This window comes from Hippopotamus amphibius, chromosome 1, assembly GCF_030028045.1.
Source record: "Hippopotamus amphibius kiboko isolate mHipAmp2 chromosome 1, mHipAmp2.hap2, whole genome shotgun sequence".
Taxonomy (NCBI): domain Eukaryota; kingdom Metazoa; phylum Chordata; class Mammalia; order Artiodactyla; family Hippopotamidae; genus Hippopotamus; species Hippopotamus amphibius.
The window spans coordinates 183,212,923-183,240,025 of record NC_080186.1 but is presented as its reverse complement, the minus strand read 5'-3'; the positions used below and the strand labels follow the sequence as shown (position 1 = coordinate 183,240,025).

Here is a 27,103-nt window from a genome sequence, read left to right as displayed (position 1 = left end):
CCTTTCCTCTGGTCATTTCACTTCTGCTTCCAAATTCTCTTTCTAGACTTAGAATCCTTTCTGAGTGACCTATCTCTGGTCAGATATCAGAAGAGGAATTAAGAGTGGGGTAGTTGAGAGTATGTGCTCTGAAGCCAGGTGTCTGGGACCAAATCCTGCCTTTGCCACTCACTAGGTGTAACCCTGTCACTAAAGGTCTGTCCTCACTTTGCTCATCTGCAAGGGGTAGGTAGCACTTCTCAAACAGAGTTGTGGAGAAGTTTAAATGAGTCAGTGCCTGGCGCGTAGTGCTTCATAGTGTTAAAAAAAAAAAAAAGTAATATAGCTTCCTATCTTTATATATGGGTATGTAAAGAATACTTAAAATTCTAGCAGCCTTCTCTATGCCATAGGAAACATCCACTGAATTACTTTCCCCTCGAGTTGGGAAATCACTTCCTCATCTTTCCTCATGGTATATCATCCATTTTCATTAAATAAATCCTTATGGTACATGTACTATATGCAAGACAATGTGATAGGAATCATAGATGATTAAAACAATACCAAATGCCATCTAGTATGGTGCTACTCAAAGTATCAGTCCACAACAATATCAGGAATTCATGCCAGAATGAATCAATATACTGCTTCCTTCAAGGAGAAAGTTTTCTATGAAAAAAAGTGTGCTTATTGGGTCGTTGATTCTCGTGCAATCATGGTAACTCATTGAAAACCAGAAATAGTTTGCAAACTAACATTCAGTCCATGGACCAAATGTGAGTAGCACTGCTCTAGGGGAGGTATGTGCATAAATACTAGAATACAGAATGCACCATCACACATCAAGTATAAACAAGACATACAAACAAGTACTAGTGAAATTCTGAGGGGATTATTTATGTTTGGGAAGGAAGCAGCATCTGATCTGGGCAGATCTGAGTAGGTTGACAGTGGAGGGGGGAAGAAAGAAGGAGGTTCCAGAAGGTTAGAACAAGATAAACAAGGATAGTTAAGCCAGAAAGTTCATGGAATGTCTGAAAATAAGTATGTTCATTTAGGCAAAACACAGGATATATTAAAGGAAATAGGAGATAAAAATGCTGTTTCCTACTCAACATTATAAACTCAACAGGTTTGAAACTGCATTCCTGATACTGTCCACCCAAACTTTCCTCTTCTCCTCCACCATGTCCTACTTCAGTAAATGACACCTCCACTTTCACACCCCCTACTATCTCACCCCTATATCCAACCAATCATCAGAGATCAGGAAACAGAGCGGCTAGGAACAAGAGAAAGCTGGAATCCAGGTGGTCTACCTTTATTACAAGAAGCGCTGTGTCTGTTCCTTTTCCCTGGAGAAGGTGGTTCTCAAACTTTAGCTTGTGAACAGAAAAACCTAGAAGACTTGTTTAAATACAGATTTCAGGGCAACAACCCCCAGAGTTCAGATTAGGTCTGGGGTTGGGGCCTGCTAAATTCTAACAAGTTCTCAGGTGATGCTGACTTTGCTGGTTCACAGACCACTTTGCTGGCCTGTGGACCACAAGTTTTCAGTATCCTGGAAAAAAATCCCAAATGATTCTTAATAGTTTGTTATTTTGAGTTTTTAAAAATGACTTTTGTTTCAAAATTTTTTCTTAAAGTTTCAAGTCTCAATCTTACGAACATTCAACTTATTTTGGAGAGAAACATCTCTCCAAATTTGTTGTTGCTGGAGACAAACTTTAGACTACATGTGGAATTAAATATTTCTTTAATGCTCGTTAGGTATGTTGTGTGTTGAATTGTCATACTTTTCTTGTTAAACCAATAGAGTTGAAATTTATCTAGCTGAAGTCTACAAAAAATTGACTCAGACTATCTAAACCCATGGTTCTCAACCAGGGGCAATTTTTACCCTCCGGGGGGACATCTGGTAATGTCTGGAGACATTTTTGATCATCACAATTCAGGGAGTGCTACTAGCATCTAATGGGTTGAGGTCAAGGATGCTGCTAACCATCCTACAATGCAAAGGATGGGCCCCACAGCAAAGAATTCTCCAGCCCAAATATTCAACAATGCCAATGTTGAGAAATCCTGATTTAAACCAGAGCCAGAAAAATATTTTTGTGAAAATGGAACTTTTTAGATATTTGCTACAATTAAAGAAGAGTTACTCTGTACTCTGGGGTTGCCAAAATTTTAAGTCTTTTAAAATAAGCAATGAGGGCTTCACTGGTGGTGCAGTGGTTAGGAATCCGCCTGCCAATGCAGGGGACACGGGTTTCATACCTGGTCCAGGAAGATCCCACATGCCGCAGAGCAACTAAGCCTGTGCACCACAACTACTGAGCCTGTGCTCTAGAGCCCGTGAGCCACAACTATTGAGCCCACATGCCACAACTACTGAAGCTGACATGCCTAGAGCCTGTGCTCTGCAGCAAGAGAAGCCACCACAACAAGAAGCCCGAGCACCACAACTAGAAGCCCGAGCACCACAACTAAGAGTGGCCCCCGCTCACCACAACTAGAGAAAGGCTGCGTTGCAGCAACGAAGACCCAACAGAGCCAATAAATAATAAATAAAAATTTATAAAAAATAAAATAAAATAAGCAGAGGCTGCAGTTTCAAAACTAAAAGAAACCTTTTTAAAAAATTTTATTTATTTATTTATTTATTTATTGGCTGTGTTGGATCTTCGTTGCTGCACGTGGGCTTTCCTTCTAGTTGAGGTGAGCAGAGGCTACTCTTCGTTGTGGTGTGTGGGCTCCTCATTTTGGTGGCTTTTCTTGTTGCGGAGCACGGGCTCTAGGCACGTGGGCTTCAGTAGTTGTGGCACATGGGCTCAATAGTTGTGGCTCACAGGCTCTGAAGTGCAGGCTCAATAGTTGTGGCTGCACTTTAGTTGCTTAGTTGCTCCGCATCATGTGGGGTCTTCCCAGAGCAGGGATCAAACCCATGTCCCCTGCATTGGCAGGTGGATTCTTACCCACTGTGCCACCTAGGAAGCCCTAAAAGAAACTTCTGAGTCAGAGTTTTTTTGTACTGCCTCTTTATTTTCTGTTGAAAATAATGTGGCCTTTGCTGGTAAGATGACTTTCATCAAAAGCCTGGGTAAATCTGGATTTCCCACATTTCCAGTGGACACAGAGGGTGTTGCCCACTGCCAGACGTTTTCTGACCCACTGTATCATTTCTTGGAGTAGAGATGCTGGATGTTGAGGATGTCCAACTATAGTTCCACTAAAATGACTTAACTTCTCAATGCCTCAGTTTCACCCCCTATAAGATGGGGGGAATAACTATAACATACCTCATGGGTTGTTGTAAAGTTAACAATATATGTTAAAGAGTTTATTTAGCACAGTCCTAGAACACAGAAATATACAACAAATAATAGCTATTATAATTATCATTACCTCTTTTTTCCTTTCTTCTAGGGCCAGGAATTTTTGATACCATTTCTCATGCTGTTGAATTTCATCCTGTGTTCTTCCAGGAAGGTGTTCTAGAACTTCTCCCATAAATGCTGGCTTCCCTTTATGCTTGTTTCTCACCTTTACAAAGTTCTGGTGATCATAATCATCCCAGCCCCCTTGTCGCCCTCCTGTTTGCTGAAGGAATTTTTCAAACTCTACCACTTCTTCTGGAAGAGTACTTGGTGTCACTTTGTCTACTGGAACTTTGCTCGACATTGCTCTGAAAGCTTTCTCTGTTTCTGAATTACCCAAAGCCCATGTGTCAATTTTCCTTGATATGGCACTCAACTCATTATTAGTTGTTTTCTCTTCTTTAATAAGCTCTTCATATCTAAAATTTTAAAAATAAAGTTTGAAAAACAAGATACAAACCAATCCATATTAACTCTTCATTTTTCTTCAAATTTTATTATTCCCGACTCATCTGATATCACCTTCTCCATTTAACATTGTTAACATCTATAAATCTAAGCCTTAAAAGGGATTCCTCAGAGAAAAAAACAGTTTCAAATTCTTATTTGAGACTTTATAGTGTCCAAATATAAATGAAAATTCACTTTAAACATGAAAAGCAGTCTAAAACCTAAGGCAAAAGAAGAGGTGTTATATTGACTTTGTTAAATATATAACAATAAAATCATTTACATACATCAACCTCTGCTCTTCCTTAAAAGTGTTAATTGCATTTTCAATTTCTTCCATCATTTCTCTGAGCTTTTCAACAACTGTAAAAAGAAAAGGAAAAATTATGTTATGTCATATTTTATTATGACTTTGATAAAAATTAGGAAGAAAATTAGAATGTTCCCTTAATTTAAAAACATTTCTTAGCCTAAAGGATAAGAAAAAAATGTGCTTTTAAAAAGTGAATTTTTGTGATTGCAGTTTTTTGATTACAGATTTTTTCCTATGCACATATCTTAAATATTATTTTTTCAAAAAAAAGTTTTATACTACATATTTTTTGTGACTTGCACTTTTTCTTTAACAAAATGTTGTAGTTAACTTTCCATATGGTATTTCATTGTCTAATGCTACCCTAATTCATTTAATTAATTCTTCAACTGTTGAGCCTTTAAATAGATGCAATGCTGTAGTAACTATCTTTGCATACATATTTTTGCATGCTCAAATAAATATTTTTATTTTATTGTATTTTTAAATTTTTATTTTATATTGGAGTATAGTTGATTAACAGTGTTGTGCTAGTTCCAGGTGTACAGCAAAGTGATTCAGTTATACATATATATGTATCTATTCTTTTTCAAATTCTTTTCCCATTTAGGTTATTACAGAATATTGGCAGAGTTCCCTGTGCTATATAGTAGGTCCTTGTTGGCTATCTATTGTAAACTTGGCAGCGTGTACATGTCAATCCCAAACTCCCAATCTATCCCTCCCCCCTCAAATAAATATTTTTAGAGGATACTTGATAACTTTAAATGCTAAATTAAAAAAGTATGCCCGCTTTACAGTATGCTAGATACTGTCACACTGTCCTTCAAAGAGGCTCTACCTCTTTACAGTTCCTGAGAGCGCTCCTTCCTATGTAATTCTAGCCATTTCCAAAGTAACCAAAAATTTACTGTCATTGATATAACTGACATTTTTATAATAATTAATAAGCCTGAGCACTTTTTCACATGTGTTTTGTGTTTCTTTTGCTATAATATGCAGCTTATAATCTTTGCCCATTTTTCTGTTGCTCTAATTTGTAGGCACTCTTTATACATTATGGATATTAGCTTTTTAAGTTACATACGTATTGCTAATATTTTCTTAATTTGTATTTCAACTTTGCTTATAGGTTTCAAGTATCTTTAATAGCTAATTATGTCCACTTTTTTCTTTATGGTTTCTGATCTTTGTGGTTCCTATAAATTATAATACAATTATAAAAAATATCAACCCACGTTCTTTTCTAATATTTTTAATGGTTTCATGTATTAATTTAATAAATAGTAATTATATTTATATTTACTGTTTTCTCATGCTTACTATGTTATAAGCAGTGCGTAAGTGCTTTATGTGCATTGCCTCACTTCATTCCCACAACAACTCTATGAGTTAGGTTGTATGATTATCTCTATTTTAGAGCTAAGTAAATGAAAGCTCAAAGAGAGCAACTAACTTGCCTAAAATCACTTAACTGATAGTTCAAGGATTTGACCCAACATGTGTCTGATTCTTAAGTCCATACATCTTGAGCACTTTACTGTATTGCTTTGATCTCTCAGGAATGAATGTTGGTACAAGCAAGGAGGAAAGGATACAATTTTGTTTTTCACAAATGACTAGGATTTGCCCCAATACTACTTAGCCATTCCCTTAGGTATTTGAAATGCCTCTGAAAGGCAATAATTTCAAAGAGCAAATGATGGGAAAATACTAAACTAAGAATCCAGAAAGTGGTCTTTTTTCCCCTTCACCAAGGTGACCCTGAATCTTTGCATACCACAGATTCTTCATCCTATGTGTGACACTAATATCTGTTCTGTCTACTTCATAATTTGTAAGGGTTTGATAGCATTTGAAAGATTTAAAAAATACATAAACACCAGATATTACAGTTTTCCAATGTATCCTTATTAATCCCCAATCAAAAAGTAGGGCTTACCTCCTCCATTAACGCCAAATAGAAAATTTTCTTATTAGAACAGTGCAAATTTTTCTAATGAATGAAAGAAAAAACTAATACATAAGAAAAAATATAAAATCTAAATTTACTTACAATCAGGTGTAGGCTTCACATCTTTTAACTGATGCTGAAGTTTCTTTACATTGTTGTGTATTTTGGCCAATTGTTGCTGGATTTTTGCTCCTATAAGGAAGAAGTAGGTACTTTAAAATAATTCTATGACAAATGCGGTTACCAATTCAGGATTCTATACACAAGAGTGATCACCATCATTTAGTAAATGACAGTGAAGAGCAATTAAATAATGAACAAAAGATGGTTATTTGTGTCAAAACAGCCTGAACAAACTCTTGCTCTAACCAAAGCATCTCTCAATTTCCTCTAATGGTTTAAAGCACAATAGGCTAAATCTTACTATAGCCTGTGCCAAGGCAATGTCCTTGGAAATATTTTTTTAATTCTGGACAATGAGTCCCTGGACACTCAAATACGTGGGTCAGTAGCACAGGTTTAGTCATGCTTTGTTCTTGAACAATCTTTTTCTTTCCCTTTTAATTTGTTACAATTTATGGACATAGATTTTTATCTCAAACATTGTTGGAATATTAAAACTGTCTAACTAATATTAATTCTATGAATACTGACAAACTTCCTAGTGAGAATTAACTTCACCTAACCACATCCTCTAAGACGGGGCTGTAGATATCCACTGGTGTCACAGTCATGGCCTTGAGATGTCTCAGGTGCCATTTACTGGTATTTATGCTACAGGTTGCCAAGCTCAAAGGACCAGTCTGAAGTAAAGTGTTAGGCCCACAATAAAAGCTTGAAGAACAGAGGAGGGTCTCAAAGCCATTTTCAGATGTTCTGTATCAGCAGCAGGAAGACTGGATTCTTCTTGCATATTTTCTTTCTGAAGTTGTAATCTTACTTTAATATTTACTTCAATTAAGCTAAAGTCAAATATTCACATTCATATTTATATTCATATAATACAAATATACATATTCATATAATGGTACTATTTCATCATCTTTGGGTATTTTACTTATGCACCCCTCTTATTTTTTTTTTTTTGCAATTTTTCCACAAATGAACATGAAGCACCCAAAGGCTCTGTTCAAAAGTCCTAAAAAGCAATATTTTTTTTAAAGTTTACCTTTAGGCCTGAAGCCAGTGCTAATATTCAAAAGAAACCTCAAATATGTATATTTGACTTTGGCTTCTTCTATTTTTTATTAAAATTCAAGAGTTCCATAAAATTAGAAACTTTATCCAATGTATTTTATAGGGTCTTACTTGCTGTTGGAATTTTAGGTCAAGAAACTTCCCTAATAGTCACGAAAGTGTTTTTTGTTTTATTTTTGCCATAGTTTGATCCGCTACAGTGATACCACTATAGGGCAAATGATCTTTCATTAGTTCATTTGGAACTGACATTCTGCACTGCAGGTAAACCATTTAAGTACAATATTACATAAATTCGGGCTAAAATTGTGGCATGATATTTGATGTAAAGAATATGTATTTAATACTTCTGAGCTGTAATATGTGAAGAGGAAATTTCTATATCCTTATACTAACACAGTGCATTCCTTTTTCTCCTGGATAAGATAAACACAAAGTGCAAATAAAGAGAGGCAAAACTGTAGAACAAGGGGAAATAAAAAGATAAAAATAAAGTTGCTTTAAAAGGGCAAAAATCAAGTAACTTAAAATGCACAGAATGGAGACACTCTACTTAATGGCATGATTGAGAGACAGAAAGATCAGCCTTGCAGTTGTCTGTAAAAGAACTGTGAAACACTAAGAAATATGAAACAAGGGATGTTTAATTTCTCTATGAATCAAAGAGGAGAACTGGAAATTTGGCATTTATATTAGGTCTTATCATTCCAACAGAAGAGGGAGAATGATTCTTGCCACTATCTGACAAAAGATTACTTTTTAAAATAGTGCAATCATATTCTGAAAGGAAAAACATTAAAATATTCTTTTAATTGATTATAAGGGAGTCCCATGAGCAGTATAATCTCCATATAATGTCTTAATATTTTATAAAGCTTAGTGGGTTGATGACCATTATTTTTCCTTTAATCAAAGCTAAGAAGTTTTTATTATAACATAAGGACTTGGCAGCACGTAAAATCTATTCTACAAGGAAACAAGGTATTCTTGTAGCATTCTTTTTTAAGGCCAACATTTAGTACACTGTTAACAATGATTAATATTCACAACAAACAATAGAACATATTCACTGTGCAACCTCTAAGGCACTTTCTTATATATTATTTCATCAGATGTACAGACAGCTCTCCTATGGTAGAAATGGTAGACAAGTAAACTTAGGTTTAAGCAAGTATGTGACTTGACCACTTCATACCACTAAGTACAGGTTCTGAATCTGTTGATGCTTACTTAGTCCGGGGCTTAGTCAATGAGATCATGGTTCATGGTAATGAGCTAAAATCAGACAGTCCAGGAATCAATTTCCCTTTACTTCAAAAAAATTTAATAGCATTAATTGATTTGACAACCAGAAAACAAAACCCTCTTTTTCCTACTAAAATGAAAGAAATATACACAGAAAACAATCCAGTTAGAATAACTAAATAGTGACTCAAAAAATAAATACATATCCCTAAAAGATAAACTCATTACCAGCTAGAAAGTACCTTGATAAAGAAAACACAGTCGACAAACAAAGACAAAGCACAGGGCAAAACTATAACTTTATATCTCTCAACAGGTTTTGTTCATCATGAACTCAACTTACTTTCTGTTTTCCTGCTGTTAATCAATTTGTTTTCCAATTCTTCCAGCATACTATGTTCAATTCTGAAGTCACTTTTTTGGTTGTAGAAATGACTGTGTTTATCTTTTTCTATGTTAATAACTCTTTAGGGAAAGAAACAAATAGTATAAGTATGATTTAAGTACATTTTTAATTATTTAAAATATGAAGACACAATCTGTACTTTATATCTGGATTAATTCATCTAAGGATTCAAAATATAATTACTTGGATCAATAAGCCTAAGGAGTCAAAATAGTAGTTAGAAAAGTGTTAAATTCAACTAAAATCACAAGTAATTTGAATTGTTACTTAGGTTACAAAATGTTAATTTAAGCAAATTTAATCATAGACTTGCTTTGAAAATATATAAACTTTTGGCTACTGATTCCAACTCAATCTCTCAATCTCACCGTGAGCTAAAAATTGTCACCAGGGCTTATGGCTGCTTTCAAGAGGAGAGACTGTTAACTTTGTAACATGAGCCAAGACATTTAACCTCTCCAGGTAAAAACTTCCTCATCACTAAAATGTGACTAATAACAGCTCTCCACTACCCAACAGGGCTGCGATTAACACTGTATGAGATAATACATGTGAGGGATCTTTACACAGTAAAGTGCACTATGGAAATGCAAGTTATTAAAATTAGGAAAACTAAAACTTCAAAAGGGAAACAATCTAGAAATTTTAGTATATTTAAGGGATACTGTCTGCATTTCCTTCAAAGCTTCCTTCAGCTCATCCTTGTTCCTTGGCTTTAGTCCATCTACCTACTGGTAGGTAGGACTTCTAATGTTAGCTTGAACCCTGGGGTAAAACAAAACAATTACCATCAAGAAACTTTTTTGGTTGGACAAAGAAATTTATTTTCTCAACATCTGTTTTCTTTCTCCCACAAGGTGGAAATTAATATGACTTCTTCACTAATCCTGAATTTAATGAGCGGTAGAGTATCTCTGGCCACTGACTTAATTTCATACAACCTGAGGGGCAACTATCTAAGGTAGAGTTTCCCAATCTTTTTCACTTGCCACACATAGAGAAAAACTTAATATTCATAAGGCATACTGGGATAAACAGATGAGAATGCCACAGGCCCTACCTGGCTGCCCCAAAGGCTGAGGAGGTCATAACTTGCATGTATGTAGGGAGAGGAAGGAAGGGGTAGAACAGAGACGTCAAATAGATGTCAGTCTGCAGGTCAGTTCTAACAGATTGAGGGTGGCTCCTGGAGTCCTGAGCTGAGGACTCCAGCCCATCTAGACTCTGGCTGGGGTGGGGGAAATTACTTTCATCAAATTAGAAATGTCTGTCATGGACACAGGATATACGACGACAGTAAGTTATGTTTTGCTATCCCCAGATTAGAAATATTAACCTACAAAGACATTCAAAAGGTATTAATGGAGACAAATTGCCAAACATATGGCACCTCACTCATAACATAAGAAATGAAAATTAAAACTACACCATGGTAGCACTGTACACCTATCAGACTGGGGGAAAAAATCACAAGGTTAAATAACATAATCTGATGATAAAACTGTGGTGAAATGGATCCTCTCATATACTGTTGGTGAAGCCATAAATTGCCTATGGAGGACACTTTAGCAGTATTCGTCACATTTGCAAATTCATATACCTTTGACCCAGCATTTCTACTTTCAGGAATTTTTCCTAAAGATACACTCATACGTGCAAAATAATGTGAACCTATGTGGATACTGCAATTAATTCAGCATTATTTATTATAACATAAGATTTACTATAACCTAAAGGTCTATCACTAAAGGGCAGGTTAAATAAATGATGGTACACTCACACACTGGAATACAATGCAGTGGTACCGTGTTCTATGTACTGACAAGGGAAGGTCTCCAAGATACACTCTTTTTAAAAAAGGTTTTATATGAAAATATTAGACATACCCGAAAGAATGGTAAACCGACTCCCCTCATATAGCTTCATATGATATATACCTCATACCACTCTGATTTAACAATTTTACCTCTCTTTTTCCCCTCTTGGTTCATCTACCTTTTCTTATCTCTTTCTTTTTTGCTTAAGTATTCTAAAGTAAATCTACTACATTATGTAATTTCACCCCAACATACTTCAGTGTGCATTTCTAGAGATTATGGATACTTGACTTATGTAATTATAATGCCATTATCATGCCTTACATAATCAATAATTCCTTGGTATCTAGGATATACTCTTAAGTTAAAAAACAAAATAAAACAAGATGCAGGACAGTGTATACAGTATGCTACCATTTATATAGAAAAGGAACCATATGAATATGTCTTTTTATTTCCTTATAAGCACATAAAATATCTGTGGAAGGATACACAAGAAACTAAAAATACTGGTTATCTGAGGGGAAGGGAAGTGGGTGAAACAAAGACCTTCCACTGTGGACCCTTTGGTATGAACTAATTTTTGAATTACGTGAATGTATAACTTATTCTGAAAATAAAGCAATTCTATTACGAATTCTTTCCTTTGTATCCAATGAGAATTGTTGGATTCAATTTCAACGGATTTTTCTAATACTCTTTCAATGAGTTTTTCTAAAATCTTAGATGAAGAAAGATTAATCAGAGTTACAAAATCTACACATAACTGATAGACAAGATATCTGGCATAGTCTACTGGTTTGCTATATATATGGACATTTACCGCCTGGTGGATTACCCTATCTAGAAAGAAACATAAACCAGAATTCTTAACCTAAAGTCCAATTATATCTAAGACAATGCATTTTGGAAATTTGAAAAAATTTGTATTTTATCAAATTCTGAGTATTACAAATATAAGAATTATATAAATACAGTGAGAATTCAATCTCACAAGGCTACAGTATGGTATAACTTTTCAAAATTCAAACAGTACACTTTTTATTGGTAGAATTTCTAAACAGATAACTGCCACTAATTCTGTTCCAGAGACCATTTCTTATTCCTCTTCTCTTGGTTCTTTAGCAAATTGATACTGTATAAATTCAGAGCAATGTTTTTATAAAGCCTCCAACTACAGGGAAGGGTTGGGTGCTCTGAGTTCTAATTCTTTTATCTATACTCATGGTATCTATCATATCATGTGGTGCTACTGACAATTTGAGCATCCAGTAAATATCACCGGTTACTTTTAAAAAATACATATACACTAAAACTTAAATACCAACTTCTCAATTATTCTAGTCATAATGTGCAGGATGGAGCTGAAATTGGCCAGAGACCAAGGAAGGAAGGCCAATTAAAAGGCCAATAAAAAAACCCTCAAGGGTACAGTACAGATTTTCCATTAAAATCATTCACTCACTTAAAAATATTTACCAAGCGCTTACTTTGGTAAGTGAAAATGTATTCAGTCTGTTACTTGATATATGTGATCTAAAGAAATAACTTTTGTTTTCCTTGATACACACTGATTGAAAATGGTGAAAATAAATAAAATTTAACTCTACTAAAATTTAACTTTATATTAGTTTATTACCATTTGTCTGTTTCACACTTCTCACTTTTCTCTTGCACATTTGAAAGACTAATGACTAGAATTTCATAACGTAGTGTGGGATTGGATAGGATGGAGTAGAATTAACTTTATATTGTTCATTATAAAATGGCTAGTAATGTTATTTGAATATTCTTATACTTACTGGCTTTTAAATTTTTCTGCTGTACGTATGAATTCTGCTTTCTTAGTCCGACTAACTTTCTGCCTCCAGTTTTGAAGCTGAAAAGGACGAATTCCACCTGAAGTACCAAAACAGCCATCATTCTGAATGGAAAACAAAAATAAATTTATCCTCAGTAATAAAAATGGTAGGAGATGAAGGTGGAATTTTTTTCAGAGATAAAACATCAATAATGGAGTTTCTCAGGGGATAAATCTGGGCCGATCTTATTTTTTAAAAATACATTTTGTGGAAGAAGGAATATCTATCTTAAAATGCTAAATCGTTAAGTAAGAAATGTAAAGTCTTCAGGGATTTTTAGAAAAAGATCTAATTCTTTCACTCAATCACTGGTCATTGGTCATTTACCAGTATGTATTGAAGACTTCATGATGTGACAGGTGCTGCACTAGACACTAGGGAAACAGTGATGGTCCATGATGATATGGCCCCTGACTTAAAGTCTGGTGAGGGAAACAGACTTAAAAAGAAAATAGTAAGTAAGCAGTAAATTAAAAAAAAAAATCCAACATGTTAACTGCTATTAAGGAAATAAACAGTGCTGATGTGAAGATAATGAAGCAAAGGGTTGTTGTTGTTGTTTTTTTTTTCAGTTAGATTGGTCACAGAAGGTCTATTTGAGGGGATGATGTTTAAGGAAGAATGGAGCCAGCCCATGCCAAAAGCTGTAGGGAAAGGTGTGCCAGGCAGAGGGACCAGCATGTGCAAAAGCCCTAGAGCAGGAAAAACCTTGGCTAGTTCAAGCAGAGAAAAGGCAATTGTGCAGAGCACAATTAGTAAAGTGCAGAGCTTGGCAGGAGATGAGAGTAGAGAGGTAGGCAAGTGGCATATCACAACAGCATTTTAAGTCACTAGGGGAGTCTGGATTTTACTGAAGGCTTTAGAATGCCACAATACATTTAATTTTTAAAGAAAATCTTTCTGGCTATTTTTTTGGAGAATAAATTGGTAGGAGGTGGAGGAGGAGGTAAGGCAAGACTGGAAGCAGGAGAATTGATGAGGCAGGTGATGCAGCAACACAGACAAGGAACGCTGGTGTTGAGGGCTACTGGGGTGGCGGTGAAGATTAAAAGTAAGGAGACGAAATATATCTTGGAGGTATAACCAAGAGGAATTGCTGACAGCCTGGATGTGGGAAATAAAGAAAAAAGGAAGCAAGTCTTTAAATTTCAAGGAGCAAGCAAGAATAAAGTAATGAATTTAAGAAATCCTTCTGAAACTGAGATATAATTCACATACCATAAAATGTATACATAAAGTTTAAAATTCAGTGGTTTTTAGTATATTCACAAAGTCGTGCAACTATCAACACTATCGAGTACCAGAACATTTCCATCATAGCAAAAAGAAATCCCGTACTCACTAAGCAGTCACTTCCCATACCCCACCCTGCAGCTGCTGGCAACCATTAATCTATTTTCTGACACTATGGATTTGCCTATTCTGGACAATTAATATAAACAGGATCATACGATATGCAACCTTCTGTGTCTGGCTTCTTTCACCTAGTGTAATGTTTTTAAGATTCATCCATGCTGTACCATGAATCTGTACTTCATTCCTTTTTATGGCTAAGTAATATTCCATACGGATCTAGCACATTTTGTTTATTTATTCCTCAGCTGATGGACAACTGGGTTACTTTCACTATTTGGCCAATATGAAAAATGCTACTAAGAACATTTCTGTACAAGTTTTAGGATGAATATATGTTTTCAATTTTGGAGGGTATATACCTAGCAGTGGAATTTCTGGATCACAGGTAACTCCTTTTTTACCTTCCCATTTAAAAATTTTGGTTTTTTATTGTTAAGCTGGAAGCATTCTCATAAGTCTTATCAGATAACTGATCTGCAAATATTTTCCCTAATTCTAAGTTGTCTTTTCACTTTCCTGATAATATCCTTTGAAGCACAGAAGTGTTAAACTTTTGAAGAACTGTTCAAACTGTTTTTTCCACAACGGCTGCACCGTTTTACATTCCCACCAGCACTGTATGGGGGTTCCAGTTTCTTCACATCCTCACCAACACTTGTTATTGTCTTTTTTATTATAATCATCCTAAAGAACGTGAAGTGGTATCTCACAGTGGTTTTGATTAGTCCATAATGACTAATGATGCTGAGCATCTTTTCATATACTTATTGGCTACTTCTTTGGAGGAATATCTACTTATATTCTTTCTTATTTTTAAAATTGGGTTGTCTTTTTATTTTTTGAGTTGTAAGAGTTATTTATACATTTTAGGCATGTCCTTATCAATACATGATTTGCAAATATTTTCTCCCATTCTCTGAGCTGTCTTTTCACCTTCTTAATAATGTGCTTTGAAGCACAAGAGCTTTAAATTTTGAAGAAGTCCTATTTATTTTATCTTTGGTGTCACACAGAAGAAAGTATTACCTAAAGGTCATGAAGACTTACATCTAAGTTTTCTTCCAAGAGTTTTACAGTTTTATCTCTTACATTTAGGTTTCTAATCCATTTTGAGTTAGTTCTTAAATATGGTGTGCGGGAGAAGTCCAACTTCACTCTTTTGTATGTGGATATCCAGTTGTCCCAACCCCATCTGTTGAAAAGACTATTCTTTCCTTATTGAATTATATTAGCATCCTTGCTGCATATCAACTGCCCATAAATGAAAGGGTTTACTCTTAACTCTCACTGGTATGTCCACCCTTGCACCACTACCACACTGTTTGATTACTATAGCTTTGTACTAAGTTTTGAAATTAAAAAGTGGGAGTTCTCCAACTTTTCTCTTTTTCAAGATTGTTTTGACTATTTTGGGTCCCTTGCATTTCCCATATGAATTTTAGGATCAGCTCAACAATTTTGTGGGGGGAAAAAAAAGGCTGCTGAGATTTTGATAGGGATTGCATTGAATCTGTAAATCAACTTGGGGAGTATTGCTATCTCACCAATATTAAGTCTTCACATTCATAAACACAAAATGTTATTAGGTAGGTCTTTAATTTCTCTCACTGATGTTTCTGAGTTTTCAGAACTTATACATTTCAAAAACAAATGTGTTGTACTTCTTTTGCTAAATTCATTCCTATGTATTTTATTCTTCGTTATACTATGGAATGTTAATTTTTTAAATTGAAGTATATTTACAATATGTTACAATATTGTGTTAGCTTAGATGTACAGCAAAGTGATTCAGTTATGCATATATTTTTTCAGATTCTTTTCAATTATAGGTTATTACAAGATATTGAATATAGTTCCCTATGCTATAGTTACTCCTTGTTGTTTATATATTTTATGTATAGTGGTGTGATCTGTTAATCCCATAATCCGAATTTATCCCTGTCCCCCCTTTCCCCTTTGGTGACCATAAGTTTTTTTCTGTCTGTCTGTTTCTGTCTTGTAAAAATTCATTTGCATTATTTTTTAGAGCCACAAATAAGCGATATAATATTTGTCTTTCTCTGTCTGACTGACTTCACTCAGTATGATAAACTCTAGGTCCATACATGTTGCTGCAAATGGCAGTATTTCATTTTTTTATTGCTAAGCAATACTCCAAAATGGCATTATTTTCCTAATTTCATTTTTGAAGTGTCCATTACTACCGTATAGAAGTACAACTGATTTTTGTATATTGCTCTTTTATCCTGCAAGTTCCTGCAAAGAGCTGAACTTGTTTATTAGCTCTAATAGTTTTTTGTGGATTAGTTAGGATTTTTTTATATACAAGACCATACCATCTGCAAATAAGGATAGTTTTATTTCTTTCTTTCCAATCTGGATGCTTTTCATTTGTTTTTCTTGCCTAGCTGCCTGGCTAGACTATCCAGTGAATAAAGTGGTGAGAGTGGACATTCTTGTCTTATTCCTGAACATTTGGGGAAGCCTTCAATCGCTCGTCACTAAGTATTATGTTAGCTGTTGGTGTTTCATAGATGCCTTTATCAGGCAGAGGAGTTTCCTTCTATTGCTAGTTTGTCGAATATTTTTATCATGAAAGTGTTTGATATTGCCAGTTGCTCTTTCTGCATCTGCTGAGATGATCCTATGGTTTTTGTCCTTTATTCTATTAATACGTTCTATTATGTTGATTGATTTTCATATGCCTGGCATAAGTCCCAACTAATCACGGTGTATAATCCTTCCCTATGTTGTTAGATTTGGTTTGATAGCTTTTTGTTGAGGATGTTTGTATTTGTATGCATAAGAGATACTGATCTGTTATTTTCTTTCTGGTGATACCTAATTTTGGTATCGGGTAATAACGGCCTCACAGAATGAGTTGAGAAGTGTTCCCCTCTTTATTTTATGACAAAAGTTTGTCATGAACAAAAAAAAATACTGACGTTTATATTTACCTCTACATTTGTCTTTATGTATTATAATACTTATGTATACCTTTATTATAATAATACATCATATATTACCTTTATCATTATACACCTTTACATTATACTGACTTTTATATTTACCTCTGTATTTACCTTTACCAGTGCTCTTCACTGATATTATTCTTCATTTGGATTTGAATTACTTGCCTGGTATCTTTTTATTTATTTATTTAATTTATTTATTTGTGTGTGTGTCTCTTGTTAGATTTATTTTTATTTTATTTCATTCTTTTAAAATTGCAGTTTCCCCCTTCCTTTTTTTTTGGCTGCACTGGGTCTTCATTGCTGCACCTGGGCTTTCTCTAGTTGTGGCAAGCGGGAGCTATTCTTCATTGCAGTGCTTGGGCTTCTCATTGCTGTGGCTTCTCTTGTTGCAGAGCACGGGCTCTAGGCATGTGGGCTTCAGTAGCTGCAGCATGGAGACTCAGTAGTTATGGCGCACAGGCTTAGTTGCTCTGCAGCATGTGGGATCTTCCCAGACGAGGGATCGAACCCATGTCCCCTGCATTGGCAGGTGAATTCTTAAACAATGCGCTACCAGGGAAGTCCCAAAATTGCAGTCTCCCTTTTAATATACCTTAAGCCCAAAGAATCCATGGAAAATTGTTAGAGAAAATAAGACAATAAAATATTGTAAGCACTACAACAGAAGCATATAGTACACAGTTTATACAGACACACCCTAAGCAGGGTGTATATTAAAAGGGAGGCTACAATTTTAAAATAAAATAAAATATACCCACAAACTCCCAATTTTTCCTGAAAGGTTGCAGTCTGAAACTCTATTGTAAGAAGCAAAAGATTCTAGGAGACATTCTACAAATGATGGACTCTAAACCCTGTGGGTGGATAAGGAATTCTGGAAGGAAGGTATCTTCACCCAAGAGCAGGTTCCTATAGTTTTCTAACATCACATCCCTGTACAATTCCCATTGATCTTGGGCGAGGTATTCCCACTCCTCTTGAGAGAAATCTATGGCCACATCCTGGAAAGTAAGCAGTCCCTGCTGGTGTTGAAGGGTCACCCGGGGGGGGGGGGGGGGCGGTGGCTGTGGCTCACCGTGGGGATGGGGGTGCTTGCAGCAGGGGTCCTGGGCTTTTTATTTTTGCTTGAAGGACTTACTTTAGTATTTCTCGTAGGGCAGATATGCTGGCAATGAATTCTCTTAGTTTTTTAAATCTGGGGATGTCTAAATTTCTCCATTTTTTCACTAAAGCTTTTTACATTTTACTTGAGATATATGTGTAGAGAATACAAATTTTTTAAAAGTTGTTCATTAGTTTATAAGTATAATATAATCCTGATCATTTGGGGAAATTGTTTAGCTGATGAAAATATGCTCCAATTCTGAGTAGAAGCAATATACAGTTGACCCCTGAACAATACAGATTTGAAGCAGGTCCACTTATATGAAGATTTTTTCGATAAATATATTGGAAAGAATTTTGGAGATCTGTGACATTGAAAGAACAGACAAACCACACAGCCTAGAAATATCAAAAAAATTAAGAAAAAATTAAGTATGTCACGAAGTCATGTAGATACTAATCTATCCTTACATAGGCATAAGGTCAGTGATATTCATATAAAATTTTTTAAAATAAATTTATGTATGTATTTATTTTTATTTATTGACTCCGCTGGGTCTTCGTTGCTACACACGGGCTTTCTCCAGTTGTGGCGAGCAGGGGCTACTCTTTGTTGAGTTGTGTGGACTTCTCATTGCTGTGGCTTCTCTTGTTACAGAGCACGGGCTCTAGGCACTCAGGCTTCAGTAGTTGCAGAGCATGGGCTCATTAGTTGTGGTTCACAGGCTCTAGAGCACAGGCTCAGTAGTTGTGGCACACGGGCTTAGTTGCTCTGCGGCATGTGGGATCTTCCTGGAGCAGGGATCGAACCCATGTCCCCTGCATTGGCAGGCAGATTCTTAACCACTGCGCCACCTAGGAAGTCCCATATATAAAATTAATAATGTGTTAAGTTTTCTTACTGTTTTATAACTTTGCTTTCTAAGAATTATATTACTGTACAGTATGCTTATCTCTCTCTTCATTGGAGAAAGTGTCTATCAGCCTATCATCACAGGTAAGTGGTTTTTTTTTAAACTGGAACAATGTTCCCAATATTACATTATGAATATGACCATAATATTGTATGCCATAAAACTTTATACTGATTCATTCATTAGTGTATAGGCTAGGCTATTGTGAAGCAAATGTATCGACTATAGTAGGCTACCATAAACCAATCATATTGCTTCCTCTTCAGTATTGGTGCATGGATCATTACACTTGCAAATAAACATGAATTTCTTCTTCACATTATGTTTTCATTTTTGATGTCTAATGTTAGTAATATGTACAACATCTACAGTGTTTTGTATAAGACAATATTGATGTAGATACTGAATGGCAATTCATCTTATAAACAAGTGATGTAAACTCACAGTACTGATAAATGCAGTACAGTACTGTTAATATATTTTTGCTTCCTTATGATTTTCTTAGTAACGTTTTATTTTCTCTAGCCTATTTTATTGTAGCAATACAGTATAATAACTTACAAAATATGTGTTAGTCGACCAAAAGGTAATAGTAGGCTATTAGTAGTTAAAAAGGTTTTTGAGGAGTCAAAAGTTATACACAGATTTTTGACTATGCCGGGGTTGGTGCCTCTAACCCTTGTGTTGTTTAAGGGTCAAGTGTACTTACCTGTTCTAGTTAGGTGAATTCCAGGGATGTGGACTTCTAGGAGAATTTACATCGGAGCTAACAGAGAACCTGTGTGTATATTTTCAATTTTCCATAGTCTACCATTATCCATTATATTTTACTGCCATTATATTTTTGGAACAATAGAGTGAAGATGTCTTTATAATTAGTGGCAGCAAATTTTGTAATCTAGGTTTCCATTTTATACGTTATTTATGAAAAATAATCTGGCAAACAATAAAGTCTTTGGTTTTTACTAGGCTGTAAGGGACAAAACTATATTTTTAACAAATCAACTCACTTAGAGCTTGAGTTAGCACGTTTCATTGGCAGAAACACTCTGCTGGAAACAAAGCCTCTATTGAGATGTATATCTAATAACAGAAATTGGGGCAAATTAATAGCTTTAAGTCTCAACCTTATTTTTAGAATGAAAACACTGTATCAGGTAAACTCCAAGCTCCCTCTGAATTCCAATCTCCTTTGATTTTTATATTGAGATATAACTGACATATAACATTATATTAGTTTCAGATGTACAATATGATTCAATATTTGTATATACTGCAAAATGCTCACCACAGTAAGTCTAATTAGCATCCATTACCATACAGAGTTACAAACTGTTTTTCTTGTGATGAGAACTTTTAAGATCTACTCTCTCAGCAACTACTGTTAACTAGTCACCAAGCTGTATCTTACATCACCAGGACTTATTTATTTTATAACTGTAAGTTTGTAGCTTTTGACTATCTTCATCCATTTTGCCCAGCCCATCCCCTGCGTCTCACAACCACCAACCTGTTCTGTGTACCTATGAGTTTAATTTTTTTTAGATTTCACATTTAGTGAGATGGTATGTATTTGCCTTTGTCTGACTTATTTCACTTAGCATAATGTCCTCAAGGTCCATCCACATTTTTGTAAATGGTAAGATTTTCTTCTTTTCATGGCTGAAAAGTATTCCAGTGAGCGTGTGTGTGTGTGTGTGTGTATCATATTTTCTTTATCCATTCATTGTTAGGGGACACAGGTTGCTTCCATATCTTGACTATTGTAAATAGTGCTACAGTAAACTCTGGGGTGCATGTATCTTTTCAAGTAAGTGTTTTCATTTCCTGCAGATAAATACCCAGAAGTGGAAATGCTGGATCATATGGCAGTTCTATTTTTAACTTTTTGAGGAACCTCCATACTGTTTCCCAGAGAGGCTGAATCAATTTATATCTGTACCAGCAGTGCACAAGGGTTCACTTTTATCTACATCCTCATCAACACTTGTTATTTCTTGTCTCTTTGATAACAGCCATTCTAAAAAGTGTGGTTTTGATTTGCACTTCCCTGATGGTTAATGATGCTGACCAGCTTTTCACATACCTGTGGTCATCTGAATGTCTTCTTGAGGAAAATGTCTATTGGCTCCTTTGCCCATTTTTTCAATCTGATTGGATTTTTTTTTGTTTGATTTTTGGTTTTGGGGTTTTTTTGCTATTGAGTTGTATGAGTATATATTTTGGATATTAACTCCTTATCATATATATGACTTGTAAATGTTTTCTCTCATTCACTAGGTTGTCTTTCATTTTGTTGATGTTCCCTTTGCTGTGCAGAATCTTTTTAGTTTGATGTAGTCTCCTTCATTTTTAGACAATTATTTTGCTGGACACAGAATTCTTGGTTGAGAGTCCTTTTCTTTCAGCATTTTGACTATGTCTATCATCCCATGCCTTTGGAGTCCAAGGTTTCTGTTGAGAAATCATTTGTTAATCTTATTGAAGATCATATGTGTTGAGTTGCTTCTCTGTTGGTGCTTTCAAGATTTTCTTTTTGTCTTTGTCTTTTCTACAATTTATAACGTGTCTAGGTATGGATCTCTTTGAGTTTATTCTACTTGGAGTTCACTGAGCTCCAACAATGTGTAGGTTTATAGTTCACCCATCATTTCTTCAAATTGTCTTTTCCCCCTTTTCCTCTCTCCTCTCTTTCTGGCACTCTCATTAGCTGTAACACTTGATGGTATCTCACAGGTCTCTAAGGCTCTGTTCATTTTTCTTCATTCTTTATTTCTGTTCCTCAGTCTGGATAATCCAAACGGACCTATCTTCTTCTGCCAACTCAAATCTAGTGTTGAGTCCCTCTAGTGAATTTTTCAACTGAGTTCTTGTATTTTTAAACTCCAAAACTTCTATTTGATTCTTTTGTTATAATTTTTCTCTTTATAGATATTTTCTATTTGGTGAAACACCATTCTCATAGTTTGTTTTATTTCTTTAGAGATTGTTTTCTTTACCTTTTTGACCATATTTAGAGTAGATGATTTAAAATCTTTGTCTAGTATGTCCAACATTTGGTCATCTTAAGGGGTAGTTTCTTTACACTGCACTTTTTGTTTTAAATTTTTCTGTGTGTGCACCATACTTTCTTGTTTGTATATCTCATAACTTGCTTGTCAAAAACTCAACACTTAAAATAACATTATGTGGCAACTCTGTAAATGAGATTTTTTTCCCCTCTCCAAGGTTTGTTTTTGTTGCTGTTTGTTCAGTCATTTTCCTGAACTAATTCAGTAAAGTCTGTATTTTTTGTTTGTGTGGCACTGAAGTCCCTTCTTCATTAGCTTAGTTGTCAGTGAACGATTGGTTGGTCAAAGATATTCTTAGCTGTCTTGAACCAATAAGTCCCCAGACTTTGCTGAGGCGTTCTGAGTGCATGCTGGAGCATGTCATCAGTACTTGGGCAAGCAGTTTACAACTCCACTTTAGCCCTCACTTTCTGTGGCGAAGAGCTCAAGGTCAGCCAAAGGTGAGAGCTCAGGCCTTCTTAGCCCTTCTCTGGTTGCACTCGTTTCCTATCACTACTATAATAAACTTACCAAAAATCAGTTTACCACAAACTTAGAGGCTTAAACGACACAAACTTATTCTCTTACAGTTCTGGAGGGCAAGTCTAAAATTAAGGTGTTCACAAGACTGTGTTCTTTCTGCAGATTCAGAGGAGAATCTATTACTTCCTTACCATTTTTTTCAGATTTTAGAGGCCACCTTCATTCCTTGGCTCATGGCCCCTTGCCCACATCACTTCACCCCTTGCTTTCATTTTTACATCTACTACTGGTTCTGATCCTCTTGCTTTCCTCTTACAAGAACCTTTGTGAATACATTGGCCCACTCAGATAATCCAGCATAAACTCTCCATCTCAAGATCCTCAATTTAATCACATCTGCAAAGTTCCTTTTATCATGTAAGGTTATATATTCACAGGTGCTGGGGATTAGGATGTGACTATCCTTAAGTGGGGAGGGGGATTCTTCACTCTACCACAGCCCCATTCATGTGTGTGATCTTCTGGAGGAAATCCATTTTGAGTAATGATTTAAAGTCAGAAAAGTAATGTGCTTATCACTGAAGGACCACTTCAGGCAGCCAAATGCCATAAAATACAGGTCATCACAGGGCGGTCACTAGAAACAAAACAAACAGAAGACATAGCCCTATTCTGGTACAAAACCAGGGCATATGCCAGTGTGATACTGCTAGAGATACTTCAAAAATGTCATAATGCAGCTGCTAAAAAGATCAAGAGGGAAATGGCATCTGAGAGGAGAATCAAGAGATTTGTAGTCTTCAGCCGTGAAAGGCAATGGTTGAGGGGAATTATGAACAAATAATATACAAATATTAAAATGCATAGGTAGGGCACAATATTTGTTTTCAAAATGAGTAAGAAATTTATGGGATTCCACACTCTATGAGTTGTAAAATAAAACACAATATAAAACAGTTCTAAAACGTCAAAGAAAATTATTCCAAAATAATTCAAGGGAACTGTTATGGACTGAATTATCACCCCCCAAGTTCACATGTTGAGGCCCTAGATTTGGAGGTGGTGCCTTTAAGGAAGTATTTAAGGTTAAATGAGATCATAAAGATAGAGCCCTAAACCATTAGGACTGGTCCTTATAAAAAGAGGAAGAGAAACCAGGGAAAGCTCTCTCTCTCTCTGCATGTGCACATGTTGAGGACACAGCAAGAAGGTGACTGTCTACAAGTCAGAAATCAACCCTGACAGCACCTTGATCTTGGACTTCCCAGCCTCCAAAACCGTAAGAAAGTAAATTTCTGTCATTTAAGCCACTCAGTCTGTGGTGTTTTGTTATGGAAGCCCTAGCAGGCTAATATATGAACTTTAGATATTTTGGCAGACATCTCTAATATTAGGAGGTTGTCACGAGGAAAATTATCTCTTCTTAGGAAAACATTAGTTGGTTTCACTGTTAGAGTCAATAGGAATAGTCATTCATGAAATCCTATGACAAACATTCAAGTTCAGTGCTAGGCTGTAGAATTTGAGTGTATAGTGTGTATGTGTGTGTGCGTCTATGTGTATGTGTGTATGGTATGTTGGGGGAGTATAAAGAGGGATAACATATAAACTCCTCAAAATCATAATATGGTATGGTAGAGATTCTAATCCTTTTTTAAAAAACCCAAACACCCTTGAGAAATTCTACCTCGCTATTGCTGTGATTGTCAACCATGAGGCTCTGCCTTCCCTAAACTGGTGAGAGTATATAAAGCAGGGAGTCTCAACCTCAGCACTACTGACATTTTGGACCAGGTAATTTTTTGTTGTTGGGGGCTGTCCTCTGGCCTGTACCCACTAGATGCCAGTAGCACACACAACCTTCCCCATAGCCCACTTGCAGCTGGGACAACCAAAACTATCTCCAGACATTGCTAAATATGAGGGACTGACGTAACAGCCGAAACAGCTCCATAGGTGATTCTGATCCAACACGAAGGAAGGCAAACCTCTGAGAATCACTGCAGTGGGCAAGAGTGTGCATCAATAACAGTATTAGGCAACTTGTGAGAAATGCAAACCAGGAGGTAGAACATGGTTTTAAGGATTTAGAGAACAAATCATTTTCAACCAAAGTAAGCCAGAAAGGTTTCATGAAGAGAGCTAGCAAGAGGGCTAAAACACTAGGGCCATATGGTTTAAAAAATATTTTTAAAGTATTTAAAATATATCTGAAATAAAATATTTTAAAATAAAATAAAATATATCTGATATATCATGTATTTTTCTATATTTTACTTTTTTTTCTGAGACATTTGGGCCAGAGTTAGAATAATAAAAAGAAATACAGAGGATGTGTGAGAAAATTTGTCTGAGGTATAATTTCTTGAATTTCTTGAAACAGGTGAAGACACTGTACTTCCTTAGAGGAAGAAAATGGTAGAAGCTGCCCTCAGCTCATAAGCGCCTTCCTTCAGGTTTGGACTAAGCCACAAATATTTAGTGAGCATCTACTATGTTCCTGGACTAAAGAGGCACAATTTTTGGTGCTGGGAATACAACAGTGAATAAAACTTTCCAAAGTTTCTTCCCTCATAGAGGGTAGGGTTTACATTTCCAGGCAGGGTGGAGAAAGACAATAAAAAAAGTAGGTAATATAATTATAATTAGTATATAATATTATATATTACATATATAATATGCATAATATATTATATGGTAATAAGTGCTATGGAGAAAAACAAAATCAGAAAAGAGAACAGGGTGTGCTGGGTAAAGGGATTCAGTTTGGGGAGGTCATGGAAAGAAACACTGAGCTGATGAAATTTGAACAAAGATATCTGAAGGCAGTGATAGTGCTGGCCATGAGATCATGAGGAAAGAGCATTCCAAGCAGAGGGAACAGCAACTGCAAAAGTCCTGAGGGAGGAGAGTGTTCCATTGTCGGAAGGACCACCAGGAAACCAGTATTGCTGCAGCAGACTCAGAGCAGGGGACTGAAGATGAGGTGACAGGGAGGTGGTGGGGGCAGCTCAGAGGCCCTCTAGACTATGGCAAAAACGTTTGCCTTTACTGTGAGGGATCTGAGCAGACAAGTGTCATTACTGGACTCAATCACCTGACTGTTGAGAATACTTCAGGAAGGCAAGAGTGGAAGAACAGAAACCAACTAGGAAAGTGTTTCTGCTGGGGGAGAAATGATGGTGTGGACAAGGAGAAGACTGGGATTCTGGACTTATTCTGAAAGTGGAGCAGACAGGAATTGCCCATGCTTTGGGTGTGAGCTGTGAATGAGAGGAGTCAAGATCTTTGATCTGGGCAGCTGGATCCCACAATTCACCTTGGAGGATCCTCGGGTCCTCACTGCAGAGAAAGGGGTCCTAACAAGATCTTCGGAAACACATCAGCCTCAGACCATCCCGTGTTTGATTCCTCCTTGTGTTCCCAGCGCTGATACAATAACAGAGCAGCCACCAGTCACTGGGCACTGAATCTCTCTCCAACCAAGCACCGTACCAGGGGCTTCCCAGACAATGTGCGCGGCTCGGGAAGGTGCATATTATCAGTTCCAATGTTTAGAGAAGAAACTGAGTCACCGAGGGGTTAAATATGTTCCCATCACACGCAAGGAAAAGGCAAAGCCAGGGTTGCCACCCAGATCTTCCTCCACTCCAAAACCACAAGGGAGGTGGCTCCATAAAAGCAGTTAAACGCACAAAAGAACAATGCGAAACGCTGGCGTGTGCCAGGCCCCGGGCAAAGGGAGGCTAAGCCCGCGCCTCCCGCCTCCCCTGGCCGCGTCGCTGAGGACACCTGTTCAGCCTGGGGCCCCGTCCTGCCTCCGGCGCCTGCAGCCCCCTCCGGCCCACGCCCGCCTCCTCCATTTACCTGCTGCGGCACAGGCGTTGCTCCCACGCCGGCCCCAGTGGCCGCGCCCGCCCCCGCCACAGCCCCGGCGACAGCTGTGGCCGCCGCCGCCACCACGACCGTCGTCAGAGCGGCCATGTTCCCACGCAGAGCCGCTCGGTCCGCTGCGGCCCCCCCGGGTCTGGGGCGGAGGGGCCCGGGCGTGGGGAGATTCGGGCTCGGCCGGCGCGGCGGGGCTCCACCAGGACGCAGAGCGCTGCCGAGATGCGGGGCGGGGCCGGAGCGCAGGGCGCGGAGCGAGTGCAGGGCGGAGGTGGGCCGCGGGGCGGGGCGGGGCGGGGCCGGGGCGGGCCGGGGCGGGGCCGGGCGGGGCGGGGCGGGGCGGGGCGGGCCGGAGCCGGGGCGGGGCCGGGTGGCCGGCTCGGCTCGGCTTCGCGTTCTCTGTGGCGTGGTTGTATTACAGAGCACGTATCTACTCTTTATTAGGCAAAATCTTTCTCCCCGCCCCTGCCCTCTAGCCGCCAGGAAAATTCATTGTTCTTCATTGTCCTACTTAAATTAATTCGTGTCATATATACAGATATATATAGATATCTATAGATCCACGGTAGGTACACTTTACATAATAGAACTTCTTTCTAGGTTTCTACTAAGTTCTGGTGAAACTGAGTCTAACTGAAAAAACATCATTGATGAGCCTGAACAATAGACTGTATTCCACATTTTCAAACGAAACAGAGCATGCCCCGCACTATCAGATATCAGATGCAGG

General features: G+C 37.0%; 1 protein-coding gene across 1 annotated transcript in view; it reads right to left on the bottom strand.

Annotated features, from left to right (window-relative positions):
• The window catches only part of CCDC112 (coiled-coil domain containing 112), a 30,645-nt gene extending 4,019 nt beyond the window's left edge, over positions 1-26,626 (bottom strand). Inside the window, exons 1-6 of the mRNA XM_057737168.1 lie at positions 26,353-26,626; positions 12,544-12,665; positions 8,862-8,983; positions 6,179-6,268; positions 4,097-4,172; positions 3,388-3,778 (exon numbers count right to left, since the gene is read on the bottom strand). Of these exons, the coding sequence (XP_057593151.1) occupies positions 3,388-3,778; positions 4,097-4,172; positions 6,179-6,268; positions 8,862-8,983; positions 12,544-12,665; positions 26,353-26,469 (918 nt within the window). The 5' untranslated portion in view covers positions 26,470-26,626. The remainder of the gene's footprint in view (positions 1-3,387; positions 3,779-4,096; positions 4,173-6,178; positions 6,269-8,861; positions 8,984-12,543; positions 12,666-26,352) is intronic.
• Between the last annotated feature and the right edge of the window lie 477 nt (positions 26,627-27,103).